This window comes from Chiloscyllium plagiosum, unplaced genomic scaffold, assembly GCF_037043375.1.
Source record: "Chiloscyllium plagiosum isolate Xiang-an unplaced genomic scaffold, Cpla_swu_hap1 HiC_scaffold_15, whole genome shotgun sequence".
Taxonomy (NCBI): domain Eukaryota; kingdom Metazoa; phylum Chordata; class Chondrichthyes; order Orectolobiformes; family Hemiscylliidae; genus Chiloscyllium; species Chiloscyllium plagiosum.
In genome coordinates, this window is record NW_028270153.1 from 43,843,274 (window position 1) to 43,859,960 (window position 16,687).

At 40.9% G+C, this 16,687-nt stretch overlaps 1 protein-coding gene across 3 annotated transcripts in view; it reads right to left on the reverse strand.

The window, feature by feature from the left end:
- LOC122560072 (cadherin-like protein 26) overlaps positions 1 to 16,687 on the reverse strand; it is an 84,862-nt gene that overhangs the window by 51,256 nt on the left and 16,919 nt on the right. For all 3 annotated transcript variants that reach the window (XM_043710282.2, XM_087994922.1, XM_087994923.1), the window contains exons 6-7: positions 14,300 to 14,428; positions 2,660 to 2,845 (exon numbers count right to left, since the gene is read on the reverse strand). In XM_043710282.2, coding sequence (XP_043566217.2) covers positions 2,660 to 2,845; positions 14,300 to 14,428 — 315 coding nt within the window. The remainder of the gene's footprint in view (positions 1 to 2,659; positions 2,846 to 14,299; positions 14,429 to 16,687) is intronic.

The window sequence follows — 16,687 nt, forward strand, 5'->3', positions numbered from 1 at the left end:
TATTAACTGAAAATTCAACACGTTTATGAGTTGTATATAGATTGTTGTATAGAATCCCCACAGTGTGGAAACAGGCCATTCAGCCCAACACATTCATGCCAATCCTCCAAAGAGCATCCCACACAGACCCTGCATTTCCCATGGCTAACACACTTGACTACACATACTAAAACATTATGGGTAATTTAGCATGGCCAATCCACCTAACTTGCATATCCTAGAACCTGGGAGGGAACCAGAGCACCCAGCAGAAACCCACACAAATATGGGGAAAACATGCAAACTCCACACAGATAATTATCCAAGGCTGGGACCAAATCCAAGTCCCTGCCACTGCGAGGCAGCAGTGCTAACCACTGAGCCACTGTGCCACCATACCAACCACAATATTTGTCACAAACCTTGGAGTGGTGCCGGTATTTTGATTAATCTACTGATCAATTTGCTATTTTCACATAGCTGTGTGTATTGTAAGAGAAAGCAATGCCCACTGCTTCCACCATATTGTGTAGGGATTCCTCACTATTCTCATCCTATTGTATGGACTAGTTGGATTCATGGTCACCCCGAGGTGTACTTGCTGCCTTCTTCCTTTCTTTTAGATTGAGATACGAAGGGACTGCTTTGTTTGGTGTGGTAAAGAAAAACCAGTATGAGGAGACTCTGATATGCCTGTCACCTTTGAGATCCAGGGTTGATTTCCTGATTCATGATATTATCATAGTGGGTGGATTCCAATACATTCCTCAGCATGAGCCGTTTAAGAATGAAACACCATATAAAACATCTCCCTGCAAGCTTTCTCCCTGTTATTAACAGCTATGCATTCATTTATATAATTACATTTGCCTTTAGTCTATTTGTTCACAATATCTGCTTTCAGAAATTGCTCTGGGGGGTTCACTATTCATCCAGAATGCATTCTCTTCAGCTTTGGAAGACAAGTATATCTGTTCCATGAGGACTGTTCACCTTGATTCCGTTCTTGATTATGCGCAGTCTTTACATTCGTTTGAACTCTAGGACCTTTCATCTTTTGAAAGTCCTTCACAAGGACGTCATTCCTTCTAAAGCAGGCAACTTTCTAAATTCACATGTGGGATGTGGGTGTCACTGGCTGGGCCAGTATTTATTGCCCATTCTAGTTGCCCTTACTAAGGTGGTAAGCATGCAGGTACAGCAGGTAGTGAAGAAGGCTAACAGCATGCTGGCCTTCATAACAAGAGGAATTGAGTATAGAAGCAAAGAGGTGCTTCTGCAGCTGTACAGGGCCCTGGTGAGACCACACCTGGAGTACTGTGTGCAGTTCTGGTCTCCAAATTTGAGGAAAGACATTCTGGCTATTGAGGGAGTGCAGCGTAGGTTCACGAGGTCAATTCCTGGAATGGCGGGATTACCTTACACTGAAAGACTGAAGCGACTGGGCTTGTATACCCTTGAGTTTAGAAGACTGAGAGGGGATCTGATTGAGACATATAAGATTATGAAAGGATTGGACACTCTGGCAGCAGGAAACATGTTTCCGCTGATGGGTGAGTGCCGAACCAGAGGACACAGCTTAAAAATACGGGGTAGACCATTTAGGACAGAGATGAGGAGAAACTTCTTCACATAGAGAGTGGTGGCTGTGTGGAATGCTCTGCCCCAGAGGGCAGTGGAGGCCCAGTCTCTGGATTCATTTAAGAAGTGTTGGATAGAGCTCTCAAAGATAGTGGAATCAAGGGTTATGGAGATAAGGCAGGAAGAGGATACTGATTAGGAATGATCAGCCATGATCAATATTGAAGGCTCAAAGGGCTGAATGGCCTACTCCTGCACCTATTGTCTTTTGTCTATTGTCTATTGTGGTGGCAAGTTGTCTTTTGGATTTGTGAAAACCATTTAGTGCAGGTACTCCAACAGTGCTGTTAGGAAGGGAATTCCAGGATTTTGACCCATCAACACTGAAGCAATATATTTCTAAGTCAAGATGCTGAGTGGTTTGAAGGTGGTGGTGTTCCCTATGCATCCTGCTCTTTTGGGTGGCAGATGATTATGAATTTGAAAGGTGCCCTCGAAGGGGACTCAAGCCCGAACTTACTGGAAATTCAAGTCTAAAGTTCAGATTCATCGATCCACAAAATATTTCAGCCTGTAAATTTACTAGAATCAGTTATTGGTCAATTGGGATCAATAATTTTCTGAGTTAGTTGCCAGTTAAATAGTTAAATAATGTAAGAAAAAATTGAGGAACTGCTACTGATATTAGCGTTTCTGGATTAATAAAGTAAAACTTAGTGGGAGAACTCTTGGCCCTGATTGCAAATCAATCAACAGGATGGGTATAGGATTTGAAAGAGCTATGGTGCCTCTGGACATGGATTTGAGGAAAAAAGTTACAAATCTGACTGCAAAGTTCAGATCTGGATTTCCACTAAATTGTAAGAGGCGCAAACCGAGATTTAATTCGCTCATTATGAAATTGGCATACTGAAAATAATAAATCTGAAACTGCAGGAAAAACAGTAAAACATACAACAGTAATATAGAAAATACAAATAAAATATTTATGTCTGTAAAGATACAGATAAACGGTGGCTTGTTTACCTCCATTTTCTTTTCAAAAGCCCATATACTCCAGTAAAGATTAAATCAATACTCTCAAATTAAAATGCCATACCTTTATTAGAAATAACATTCCATCATTTGTTTCTGGATCTGTTTCAATCTTGTAATTTTCATCTTCATTCCCTTGTACTATCGTGTATTTTGCTCTCCAGGCTGGTGTATGAGGAGTATCTTTATCCGTAACACTTATTCGTAGTATTACCACATTATTGTCAGTCTCATTGATATCAGCTGAAGCCTATGGAAAACAGATGATAACATTGCTGTTTTTATTTAAGAAGAGGAAATTTGCAACACTCTTCTCAGTTATATCAAACATGGCACATTGACCTGAATTAATATCAACTTTGTTTTCATATAAATTTGTAATATATAAAATAAACATATCAATTTTAAAGGGAACTGCAAAAACAGGGTGATCTAAGGGTTTGCATTCAGAAATCTTTGAAGATGGCAGGATACATTGATAGGGCTGTTAATTAAGCACAGTGAATACTTGTCTTATAAGTGGAGGCACAGCATACTAGCAAAACAGTCCTGCTAAAGCGGAGCTTAAGTAAAATGGTATCTGAGGTGAGGGATTTCGATTATATGGCAAAACTAGTAAAGCTGAAATTATTTTGTTTAGAGTGCAGAAAGTTAGGAGGATATTAATTAGAGGTTTCCAAAATCATGGAGTGCTTTTATGTTGTAAATAAGAAGAAACTGGTTCCAGTGGCATGAGGTTGGATTCACGATTTAAATAATTAGTAAAAGATGCAGTGATGTAATGAGGAGAACTTATTTATGCAGTGAGTTATGATCTGGAATTTACTGCCTCAAGTGATAATGATAATGAACTTATAATTTCCAAGCAGGAACTGAATAAATACTTCAAGGGGAGCTAAATATATGGCCATGAATACACGGCATATTGGACAGAATGCTATAAGATTCTATTATATGTCAAAGTTTCCAGACTGTTAGTGGAAACATTCTTAAATTGCTCTAGCATTTTACCTGTAGTGGTGCATTCAGTCCTTAATAATTTTTTTAACTTCTGCTCTCAAACTTTATATTGTTGGTGACAAGTTAAACTGTCATAAAATCTCATTAATACAATTAAATTTGTAAGCATGACTTGGACACTGATGAATGGTCTTCTGTACAGAACTATGCCTGATCAAATATCAATTCAGAATCAATAGTACAATCCAACACACAAGGCTTCCATTGTGCTGAGGAGTTACTGGCTGTTACATACTGGTAATACTGTTGTCCACTATGTATTATTGTCCAAATCCACAGCAATTTTCACAGTAAACATTAATCTTCACTTTGGAGTTGCTATTAATCTGAAGGTGATTTTTGAATGATGGGTTGTGGTGGTGGAAATTACCAATGTAAGTAAGATGTTCCCTTGTCCAATAGTTTACTATGCTTGGGAAATTTGAGGCAAATCTCTTTGGAATAGTTTCCTATTCCTTAAAAACCGGCATGAGATAACAAATGAGTATCCAATTGCACTGTCACATGTCAACCCCAGATTATAAATATTCATATACATACCTTTAATTTAGACTCAAGCAATTGTATGCATTAATGCAAGTGAGTAGTCAGTTAACAGTGACTCAACATAGCTCGTTAATGGCAATCTACTCATTGGCGTCAATAGTAGCCTGAAAAATGTTATCAAAACTTTTGGACCCTATTTCAGGAGTGGACGTCGTGCTTTATTGTCAGAACTTTATTGTCCTTTAAAGATTCCCTGAACCGAAAATACCCAATAAAGGGTCTTTTTTTTTAAATGAACCAGTTAAAAACTGCCATCCACCTTTCATGAGCTTCTAGAGCATCTGCTTCTGTCTTTGATCAACCAGGACTTTACAATATAATCCCTTATCTGATCCAATACCCTCACAATCAGTTGTACAACTCCATTGAGATATCCCATCGCTAGACTTAAAACTAGCCTTCAGGATTTTCATTGCTCATATTGGCCTATTTTCAGTTGCTAATGATTAGAATTGTTCACAATGCTTTTTAAGTCCAACTGTGCTTTTATCTTATCAAATGATTGAAACAGAAAATAATTCATTAAAACTCACACTCAATTAACGTATGCATCCCAGCAGGTGTTTTAATTAGTCAAAGTGAATTGAAAGAGCTGTACAGCTTTGTAATATTGATTTGGAGATGCTGATGTTGGACTGGGGTGTACAAAGTTAAAAATCACACAACACCAGCTTATAGTCCAACAGGTTTAATTGGAAGCACGAGCTTTCAGAGTGCCACTCCTTTACCTGATGAAGGAGCAGCACACCGAAAGCTAGTGCTTCCAATTAAACCTGTTGGACTATAATCGGGTGTTGTGTGATTTTTAGCTTTGTAATATGGTTGACTGTTTCATCATGTCCTGATAGACGACAAGGCCTGACATGTCAGGAGATGTTAACAGTTTATTCTTAACTTTGAAAAACAGCTTACAACATTCAGCAGGTTTATTTTTCTTTGAAATATCAGTCAATCTCAAACATGCTATTAAATAAAAGGTGGTCACTTCTAAAGTTTGGTCAAGCTGCTGTGATCTACACAGTGAGGTCTTGTACTTTTACAGGGGCTGCAATCTGAAAGTCAAATCATTGGGTCAGAATCTATAATCACAACTGAATTAAGGTTGTTGAGGCAGTCAGTAGCAGTACTGTTGCATACAGTGTGGAGTTCAATGTAGAAAACAGTTTGGCTTAACCAATGAAGAAAAGCAAATAAAAGGCATCTTTGTAGTTTGTGTCCTCTATTCACTCTTATTATCTTATTTCAATACTTCACTGATTCTCCTCAAAGTCTAGTAACACCTAACTCCCACTTTGTATACACATCACAGCCTCATCATTTACGCATCCACAGTTGCTACTCACACACGAATTCCCGAACAAAATGTGATGTATCCCCAACAAATGCACTTTTATCCAGTGGATAAATTGCCTGTCTTGACTCACTTGCATTTTTTTAAGACAGGGAAATTGCTGGGGAGAACCAGAAAACCAAAGGAAGAGACTACAGAGATAATTGCATTCTTCTCCTCGTGATTTGGAGGTGCCGGTGTTGGACTGGGGTGTACAAAGTTAAAAAAAATCACACAACACCAGGTTATAGTCCAACAGGTTTAATTGGAAGCACTAGATTTCTGAGCGCTGCTCCTTCATCAGGTGGTCTCCTCTGTCAGAGATAGAAAAAGAGGGCACTGGCAGATAAATGCCAAAAGCACTGAAATATCTCTACCGTTGTTTTATCAATGATGGCACAACAAAATGGCAGAATAGGGCACCTGTCAAGAATGTTACTTTGCCATGACTAAATAATATCCTTTCCTCTATCTTTCAGGTCTGACTTTCACATATACAGCAAGAATCACAGGAAATACATGCTGATTGGGCAGACTGACCATATACAGTATTCAGTATGCACCATCACTTGTGCCTAAACAGTTAGTCGCATATTCACCTAGTGAGTCACACAACACAAGTAAGCAGACGGATTCATTGAAGGCTAGAGATGCAGCGAGTTTGGAGCTAAATCTTCTCAAAGTTATACTCAGCTAACACACAGTTGCTGAACAACAAAAGTTATTGTTGAGAAATAGAATCTGAAAGATGTATCAGAAACAAAGCTGGATATGCTAGCTGCACTCTTCAGTACTTGTTATCGTGGAGAGGAAGAAGCAGATATAACAATGATCAGGTCACATTGTTTTCATTATGGCTCTGAATGCATGCAATGGGACAACTTTAACAGGATCTTTCAAAGTGCATCAGACAAAAACATCTGCGCAGTGTGGGTAATATTTGAGCAACCTTTTTTTGCCTTTCATGGGATGAGGGGGTCACTGGGGAAACCACCATTTGCTGCCTATTATTGATTATCCGGGAGAAGGTGATGACAAGATTTCTTCTTGAGGTTTTGCAGTCAAGTGGTGTCGGTACCCCCATTGTACTCTTAGAAAGGGAGTTCTGAATTTTGACCCAGCGAGAATGAAAGAATAGCAATATATTCAAAGTAATAGAAGCAGGAGTAGGCCATTTGGCCTGTCAAGTCTGCTACACCATTCATTAAGATCGTGGCTGATCTATCCATTATCTCAGCTCCGCCTATCTGCATTATTCCCATAACCCTTAATAGACCTACCATGCAAAAGCCCATCCAACTGTGTCTTGAATATTTTTAATGAAGCTGCCTGTATTGCTTCCTTGGACAGAGAATTTCATAGATTCATTACTCTCTGGGAAAAGCAGTTCCTTCTCATCTCTCGCTAATCTTGAGGCCATGTCCCTGAGTTCTAGTCTCACCCACCAGTTGAAACAACTTGTCTGCCTCTATCTTATCTATTCCTTTAATAATTTTACATATTTCTATAAGATCCTCTCTCATTTTTCTAAGTTCTAGTGAGTACAGTCCCAGGCAGCTCAACCTCTCCTCATAGGGTAACTTCCTCTTTTCCAGAATCAACCTGGTGAACCTCCTTTGCACCGCTTCCAAAGCCAGTATATCCTTCCCCAAGCAAGGAGACCACAACTGCGCACAATACTCCAGGTGCGGCCTCACCAACACCTTGTACAATTGCAGCAGAATCTCCCAGTTCTTAAATTCAATCCCTGTAGCATTGAAACCCAATATCCCTGATTGCCTGTTGCACCTGCAAATCAACTTTTAGCAATTCATGAATGAACACTCCTAAGTCCCTCTGCATAATAGCATGCTGCAATCTTTCATCATTTAAATAATACTCTGACCTACTATTTTTACTTCCAAAGTGGATAACCTCACATTTAGCAACATTGTACTCATTTGCCAGACCCTAGCCCACTCACTTAACCCATCTAAATCTCTCTGCAGACCTTCCACATTCTCTGCACAGTTTGCCTTTCCACTCAATTTAGTGTCATCAGCAAACTTGGAAACATTATACTCAGTCTCCTCTTCCAAACCATTAATATATAACATGAACAATTGCAGACCCAGCACCGAAGAATTCTTGATACCAAATTCAGTCAAGTGTTGCCTTGATGTCAAGGGCACTCTCACTCACTTCACCTCTAGAATTCAGTTCTTTTATCGATTTTTGTACAATTAGTGTTCATTCAGGAGAGGAGCTGAGTGCCATGGCTGAACCAAAACTGACCATCTGTGCGCAGGTCATTACTAAGTAAGTGCTGCTTGATTGCATTTGTTGATGATCCCTTTCATTGATTTACTGATGATCAAAGTTAGATTGATGGTGGCATTTACCAAGATTAGACTTGTCCAGCTTTTTGTGACCAGCACATGTATGAATAATTTTGATAGGTAAATGCCAGTGTTGTAGCTGTACTGTAACAGATCATTTCAAGACATAGTTATATGTGCAACACAAGTCTTCACTTCTATTGTCAGAAAGTTATGCTGAGCCCTCAAGAGAAGGCCAAAATGAATCATCCACTTAGCACTTCTGGGTGGCAAATGCTTCAGCTACATATTTTGCATTGATGCCTATCATTGATGGTTGAGCCTCTGTCTTTGGTTCAATGCTCAATCCATCAACATTATCAATGAGATGTGGCAGGAAATGCAGAGTTTTGATCTGATTCTCTTTTGAATATCTTAGCTCTTTCTATCACATAGGAAAAGTGGGAGCAGAATGATGTAGTCCTGTATTAAAGCTTTACCATTTAGGTATGCCCGGTGCTGTTTCTGCACTCTTTATTAAAACAGGATTGATCTCCTAGCTTGTTAAGTTAGGGGTATACTGAACTAGCAGCTTACATAATATAATATCATCTGCTGCACATGACCTTCAGTGGCTTATGAATGCCTAGCTATTGATTATATTGTCAATCGCATGTACTCAGACCATTTAAAGATGTCAATGAACCAAATGGATTTTTATGAAAATCCAGTAGTTTCATGGTCACTATCACCAAACTGTGCCCCTTTGCCAGTGTTCCTCTACGTTGTGTGACCACACGAACAGACAATGGGTTGGAGGATCCATGTCAGTCGGCATTCCAATGCGCTGGCCTCCGCTTCCAGAGGCTGTTGCTGTGTGTTGACCTTGGTGATCCATGCAGCTAAAAAAAACAATTAAAGCAAATACAGCACTACAGCACCCCATACATCTATCTCCCCCAAGTGAAGGCACTAAGATATGGCAAGTGGAAGCAATTGGAAATGTAAGATCAAAAAATTGCAATTCACCAATGGTATCCATATGTTAAGTTTTTTAAAAAAATATTTTCCACATAATCCAAGTTCCTACATCTTCTGGCTGTTGTCACAATGATGTCTGCTATCATCATTCACTCATTACATGTCATGTGTCCTTTTGTACAATGGATTGTGACATGTTTCCTTTAGTACAAGAAAGGAACCTGAAATAATAAATTAAGGACAGCATTGATTGTCACAGTTATTCTAACATGTGTCTGCCAGGTCAAGAGAAAGACTTCCAGAGGCTGCAAATATCAGCCATTAGCTGACAGGACAAACCCAGTACTGAAAGTATTGTCCTTCAAGAAAGTTTCTGTCTCTAAATTCCTGAAGTGGGTGATGCCTATTATAACATTGGCCCTTGTCTAATGCAACTTTTCTCGACTGTGTCCTTGTCTTCTTCAACTCTCTCCTGTTTTTGTGCCGATCTCACAGCAGTATGTCAATGATGCTGTGGATGTTGAAGTCTTCCTCTTCAGATCCAACCCCAAACACTTTTAGCTGCTGCATTATGAAATATGGACTATTGATTTTTGATGCTTATTATCTGAGATCTGGGACTTGCATGGAATGAAATGGTTTCTAAAAGGAACAAAAAAGTGATTCAAAGTGATCACAGATATTACCTGACCACACAAATGGTTAAGTTTAAAGACTGTGTTTCATGACACCAAGGTGTATGTGCAGTATGCTTATGATAGAGACTAGTGCATGAGCTATTGAAGAAGATGTTTTGAATGGTGTCTGTATGCACACTAGAAGCATTGATGGCATTTCTGAATCCATCTGATATATTTGAGGCAAGTGGTAGGTCAAATGGAGTGATTGAGATTGATTTGGAATTATTTCAACCCATAAATAAAAATGGAATGATTTATGATATTGTCATGGCATTTGTATCAGATTTGAAGATATGCACAGCCACACAGAGAAATACAACTGCTGCAGTGTGTGGCGCAGCAGTGAGAGAGACAGACAGACAGACAGACAGACAGAGAGTGTGAGAGAGTGTGTGTGTGTGTGTGTGTGTGTGTGTGAGAGTATGTGTGTGTGTGTGTGTGTGTGTGTGTGTGTGTGTGAGAGAGAGAGAGAGAGAGAGAGAGAGAAATGACAGGGACAGTTTTTGAGTTTCCAGGTAAAAATTTTGCTTCTATCTGAGGACTGGAAAATCACTGTGATGTAAAAACCATATGGTAGAAAGGAAGTACTCAAGAATTGAAATTGGGTGGCAGCTGGAAAATGTGAAAGGACATGGCTGACCACAGGAGGTACTTTCTGGCAGAGCAAGAGAGATGAAATTAATGATGCAACACTGAATGTAGGCTGGGAACTTCCTTTGGCTCTCCCAAAAAGGTATTTGGAGACTATACTTATTAAAAGTAAAACCATCAAGACTTATAATTGCAACATTATATCCTTGCCCACCTGCAATTATTCAATGCCAACTACAATCAGTGTGACCTGAAGACATGTGTATTCCATAAACTCAAAAGTAGTTGCATCAGAAACAAAAATAGAAATTGCTAGACAAACCCAGCAGATCTATAGAACATAGAACATTACAGCGCAGTACAGGTCCTTCGGCCCTCGATGTAGCGCCTATCATACCAATCTGAAGCCCATCTAACCTCAGGTGAATTGGCCATGCTAAATTGCCCGTAGTGTTAGGTAAGGGGTAAATGTAGGGGAATGGTGGGTTACGCTTCGGCGGGTCGGTGTGGACTTGTTGGGCCGAAGGGCCTGTTTCCACACTGTAATGTAATCTAATCTAATCTGTAATGTAATCTAATCTAATCTAACCTACACTATTCCATGTATGTCCATATGCTTGTCCAATGACGACTTAAATGTACTTAAAGTTGGCAAATCTACTACCATTGCAGGCAAAGCATTCCATACCCTTTACTACTCTCGGAGTGAAGAAACTACCTCTGACATCTGTCCTATATCTATCACCCCTCAATTTAAAGCTATGCCCCTTCATGCTAGTCATCACCATACTTGGAAAAAGGCTCTCCCTGTCCACCCTATCTAACCCTCTTATTATCTTATATGTTTCTATTAAGTCACCTCTCAACCTTCTTTTCTCTAACGAAAACAGCTTCAAGTCCCTCAGCCTTTCATCCTAAGATGTTCTCTCCATACCAGGCAACATCCTAGTAAATCTCCTCTGCACCCTTTCCAAAGCTTCCACATCTTTCTTATAATGCGGTGACCAAAACTGTACACAATACGCCAAGTGCAGCTGCACTAGAGTTTGTACAGCTGTAGCATAACCTCATGGTTCCGGAACTCGATCCCTCTACTAATAAAAGCTAAAACACTGTATGCCTTCTTAACAACTCTGTCAACCTGGGTGGCAACTTTCAAGGATCTGTGTACATGGACACCGACATCTCTCTGCTCATCTACACTACCAAGAATCTTACCATTAGCCCAGTACTTTGCATTCCGCTTACTCCGACCAAAGTGAATCACCTCACACTTGTCCGCATTAAACTCCATTTGCCACCTCTCAGCCCAGCTCTGCAGCTTATCTATGTCTCTCTGTAACCTACAACATCCTTCGTCACTATCAACAACTCCACCGACCTTAGTGTCATCTGCAAACTTACTAACCCACCCTTCTACGCCCTCATCCAGGTCGTTTATAAAAATGACGAACATCAGTGGACCCAACACCGACCCTTGCGGTACACCACTGGTAACTGGACTCCAGGATGAACATTTCCCAACAACCACCACCCTCTGTCTTCTTTCAGCAAGCCTATTACTGATCCAAACTGCTATATCTCCCACAATCCCATTCCTCTGCATTTTGTATAACAGCCTTCTAGAACGCCTTGCTGAAATCCATATACACCATATCAAACAGTTTACTCTCATCTACCTGTTTGGTCATCTTCTCAAAGAACTCAATAAGGTTTGTGAGGCACGGCCTACCCTTCACAAAACCGTGCTGACTATCCCTAATCAAATTATGCTTTTCTCGATGATTATAAATCCTATCTCTTATAACCTTTTCCAACACTTTACCAACAACTGAAGTAAGGCTCACTGGTCTATAATTACCAGGATTGTATCTACTCCCCTTCTTGAACAGGGAACCACATTTGCTATCCTCCAGTCTTCTGGCACTATTCCTGTAGACAATGACGATTAAAAATCAATGCCAAAGGCTCGGCAATCTCCTCCCTGGCTTCCCAGAGGATCCTAGGGTAAATCCCATCCGGCCCAGGGGACTTATCTATTTTCACACTCTGCAGGATTTCTAATACCTCCTCCGTGTGAACCTCAATCACACTTGGTCTAGTAGCCTGTATCTCAGTAATCCCCTCAACAACATTGTCATTTTCTAGAGTGAATACTGTTGAAAAATATTCATTTAGTGCTTCCCCTATCTCCTCTGACTCCACACATAACTTCCCACTACTATCCTTGATTGGCCCTAATCTTACTCTTGTCATTCTTTTATTCATTAAATACCTATAGAAAGCTTTAGGGTTTACCCTGATCCTATCCGCTTCTCATGTCTCCTCCTGGCTCTTCTGAGCTCTCTCTTTAGGTCTTTCCTCGCTACCTTGTAACCCTCAAGTGCCCTAACTGAGCCTTCACATTTCATCCTAACATAAGTCTTCTTCTTCCTCTTGGCCAGAGATTCCACTTTCTTCGTAAACCACGGATCCCGCGCTCTACAGCTTCCTCCCTGCCTGACAGGTACATACTTATCTAGGACACACAGTAGCTTTTCCTTGAATAAGCTCCACATTTCTAATGTGCCTATCCCCTGCAGTTTCCTTCTCCATCCTATGCTTCCTAAATCTTGCCTAATTATACCGTAATTGCCTTCCCCCCAGCTGTAACTCTTGCCCAGTGATATACACCTATCCCTTTCTATCACTAAAGTAAACATAACAGAATTGTGATCGCTATCACCAAAGTGCTCACCTACTACCAAGTCTAACACCTGACCGGGCTCATTACCCAGTACCAAATCTAATGTGGCTTCACCCCTTGTTGGCCTGTCTACATACTGTGTCAGGAAGCCCTCCTGCACACACTGGACAAAAACTGACCCATCTATAGTACTCGTACTATAGTGTTCCCAGTCAATATTTGGAAAGTTGAAGTCCCCCATGACAATTACCCTGTCTCTCTCACTCCTATCGAGAATCATCTTTGCTATCCTTTCCTCTACATCTCTGGAACTATTCGGAGGCCTATAGAAAACTCCCAACAGGGTGACCTCTCCTTTCCTCTTTCTAACTTCAACATATACTACCTCAGTTGACGAGTCCCCAAACATCCTTTCTGCAACTGTAATACTGTCCTTGACCAACAATGCCACACCTCCCCCTCTTTTACCATCTTCTCTGTTCTTACTGAAACATCTAAATCCTGGAACTTGCAACAACCATTCCTGTCCCTGCTCTAACCATGTCTCCGAAATGGCCACAACATCGAAGTTCCAGGTACCAATCCATGCTGTAAGTTCACCCACCTTATTCTGGATGCTCCTGGCATTGAAGTAGAAACACTTCAAACCAACTTCTTGCTTGCCGGTGCCATCTTGCGTCCCTGAAACTTGATTTTGGACCTCCCTACTCTCAACCTTTTCTATACTTGAACTACAATTTTGGTTCCCATCCCCCTGCTGGATTAGTTTAAACCCATCCCAATAGCCTTAGCGAATTTCCCCCCCCCAGGATATTGGTACCCTTCTGGTTCAGATGAAGACCATCCTGCCTGGTCTGGCAGCATCTGTGGAGAGAAAGCAGAATTAAAGTTCCGGGTCCATTGACCCTTCTTCAGAGCTGATGGGAGCTAGGAAAAGGCTGATATTAATGCAGAAGATGGAAGAACAGCATTGCATTTTCCACTTGTGAACTCTTCAGCCTTCTGGACTCAATGTTGAGTTCTATAATTTTAGGGTTGAGCATCTTCTCCCATATCCTTACCCCAAGGCATAGCAGGCCTTGTCATCACATGGGCTGCCACGATACACAACCCATTGTTAGCTACTAGTAGTCCCTATTAACAGCTGTTCATTCTCCCAGGCTGACCTTTATCCAGTCCTTGGCCCGTCCAACTGTGTTTTTCTCTCTGAGTTCTATCTCAACCTATCGTTTACTCCTCCCCCTACCTTCACCCATCTTCTGCATAAATAGTTACCATCAGTTCTGAAGAAGGGTCATTGGACATGGCATGTTAATTCTGCTTTCTCTCTCCACAGATGCTATCTGACCTGCTGAGCTTTTCAAGAAATTTCTGTTTTTGTTTCTGATTCCCAACATCTGAAGTTCATTCAGTTTTGTTTTTGTTTTGAAGTTGCATTACAGCGGTGTTGCAATTGCAATTGAAAGATCAATACATTTAAGTCCATGTCTGCTGAAGATATACCTCTCCTTCAAGATTGAAAATCCCTTTGCACTTTGCTCCCACTAGGGATACAATGTTAAGAAGTACTTACGCTTTTCTGAGTTAAAACTGGAAGATTATTGTTGGCATCGAACACATTTATCTCTACTACTGTACTGGAGGACAATACTTCCAATCCGCTATCTCTTGCTTTAATGGTTAAAGAGTAAGATTTGATGGCCTAAAACAAAAATAAAAATCAGTCAGAAAACATGATGTAATTTGTAGAAATAAAAGCCATCAACCTTTTATCAATAAAGGAAGTAGTAGTAACAAGCCCAGCTGTTGCATGAGTTGGAATGCATTTGTTTGCTTTTGCATAAACCTCCTTAGTCTTTTTAAACTCCAAGGCTGTATAAGGTTTGATGCTCGGAGTTCATCCCTATCATTGATTTACCATATAAGCACCATCCAAACATAATAAATATAGGACACTAGACTGAACTTCTTCCACAATTACCCTTTGGCCCCCTCTTCCCCACCCCATCCCAATGAATTTGACTTAAATAGTGGGAAAAAATGAGCTCAAATGCGGACAGGCCAACCTTGATGCTTAGAGATTTGTTTTTTTCTCCTTTTACCTGGCAGGAGTAATGCTGACTGTTCCCTCGTTTCTGTAAGTAAATACTGCCCAAGCCTAGCTTTTGACCCATTTATAGATAGACTAGATTCCCTACGGTGCAGAAACAGGCCCTTTGGCCCAACAAGTCCACACTGACCCTCCGAGGAGTAACCCACTCAGACCCATTCACCTGCTCCCTACTAATGCATCTATCACTATGGGCAATTTAGCATGGCCAATTCACCTGACCCACACATCTTTGGAGGAAACCAGAGCACCCAGACGAAACTCACACAGACACAGGGAGAATGTGCAAATGTCACCCGAAGCTGGAATCGAACCTGGGTCCCTGGCGCTGCGAGGCCGTAGTACTAACCACTAAGCCACTGTGTCGCACCCCCCACATTTGTCTCTAAACTACACCTGTGTTTTCCCAGGACCATCCAGTGCGATATGATTATTGAGCTAGATAGTTGTAATGAGGATCTGTATTGTGTAGGTGGAAAGGACATAATCCTTAGGCCTTCCCTCTCCCCCAATTTGACCCCATTTATTTAAATTTCCTCAGTTTCTGCCAATGCCTACAAAATCAAGTTTTTGTCAGTGCTATAGCCTCAAGCAGTCTTTTTTGGGGATTCCAATGTTGTAAACAGTCTCTCAATTACCACTTCAGCACATAGGACCTCCCCTCCGATCCTGCCCTCTTCGTGCCAAATGATGGATGGCTCAGGAAAATACATAGACTTAGCCTCCTAACACGTTGTCCAAAAGAGGGGACTGATACTCATTGCAGTTTTGGACTAGAACGTGAATAGAAGAGTCTACTTTCTCCTCCAAATTCTTTTAGAAGTTCCTGAAGGAATGTCTGCTGATTTCACAAGGATACCAGGGGATTTCTCTGCTAATGGTTCCTTCTCCTCCCCTAACCTCCAATCAATTCTACACGTTTCTGATTTTCCACCTACAGTTCCCAGGTTTCCTGGAATGATCAGGATTTTTGCAGAAGCAGTGGTTCCTTTCATGAGTGCTGCTCCCAGCAGCCTGGAGGGTGAAACAATCTCAATTTACCACCACAATGCATCTCCTCCTCATTCTGTCACCATTTCCTATTGGAGACATCTTCCATTCAACAACTTCAGCCCTCTCACTGTCAGAGTGAAGAGTGACCATGTGAAATAAAGTTGGGATGCTGCTAGAGCATCAGGATTTGTAGCACTCTTAGAATTTTTAAGAGGGAAGAGGATATTTCAATTTATTTCAGCTTCAATTTATTTCATCCTTGGTGTTCCCTTTTCCATGCTTTGGGTTTTCATTTTATTCACCTTCTCATGGGAGGTATTTTAATGCCTGGAGCATCTCATGCAGGAGATCAGGACCAAAAATCTTGAACTATGCTAAAAGACATGGGCATAAGAATTTACTACAAGCCCACAGGGACTTGTGCCAGGATCTGGATTGTGGGGAGGTTGTTAGGTGAGTGCATGGCAGTCCAAAGGCCCTGAACCCCAAAGATTGCCTAAAAGATATCTCAGAAAATGTAAAAGTATCTGCTTTCTAAGATCCATGTTTTGTTCAACCCTCAGGAAACTGTAGACAGGATGATTGATTATCTCTGCTTCCCAGGACAACTCCAAATTACAATTTTTGAGAAGATTTGTAGCTCAGTCTGAGGTTCAGGTTGTAAATTTGCTGGCTGAGCTGGAAGATTTGTCTCCAGATGTTTTGTCGCCATGCTAGGTAACATCATCAGTGAGCCTCCAGTGAAAAGCCAGTGTTATGTCCCGTTTTCTATTTATGTGTCTTGGTCTCTTAAGGTGGGTGATATCATTTCTAGTTCTTTTTCTCAGAGGTTGGTAACTGGGGTCAAAATTGCTGTGT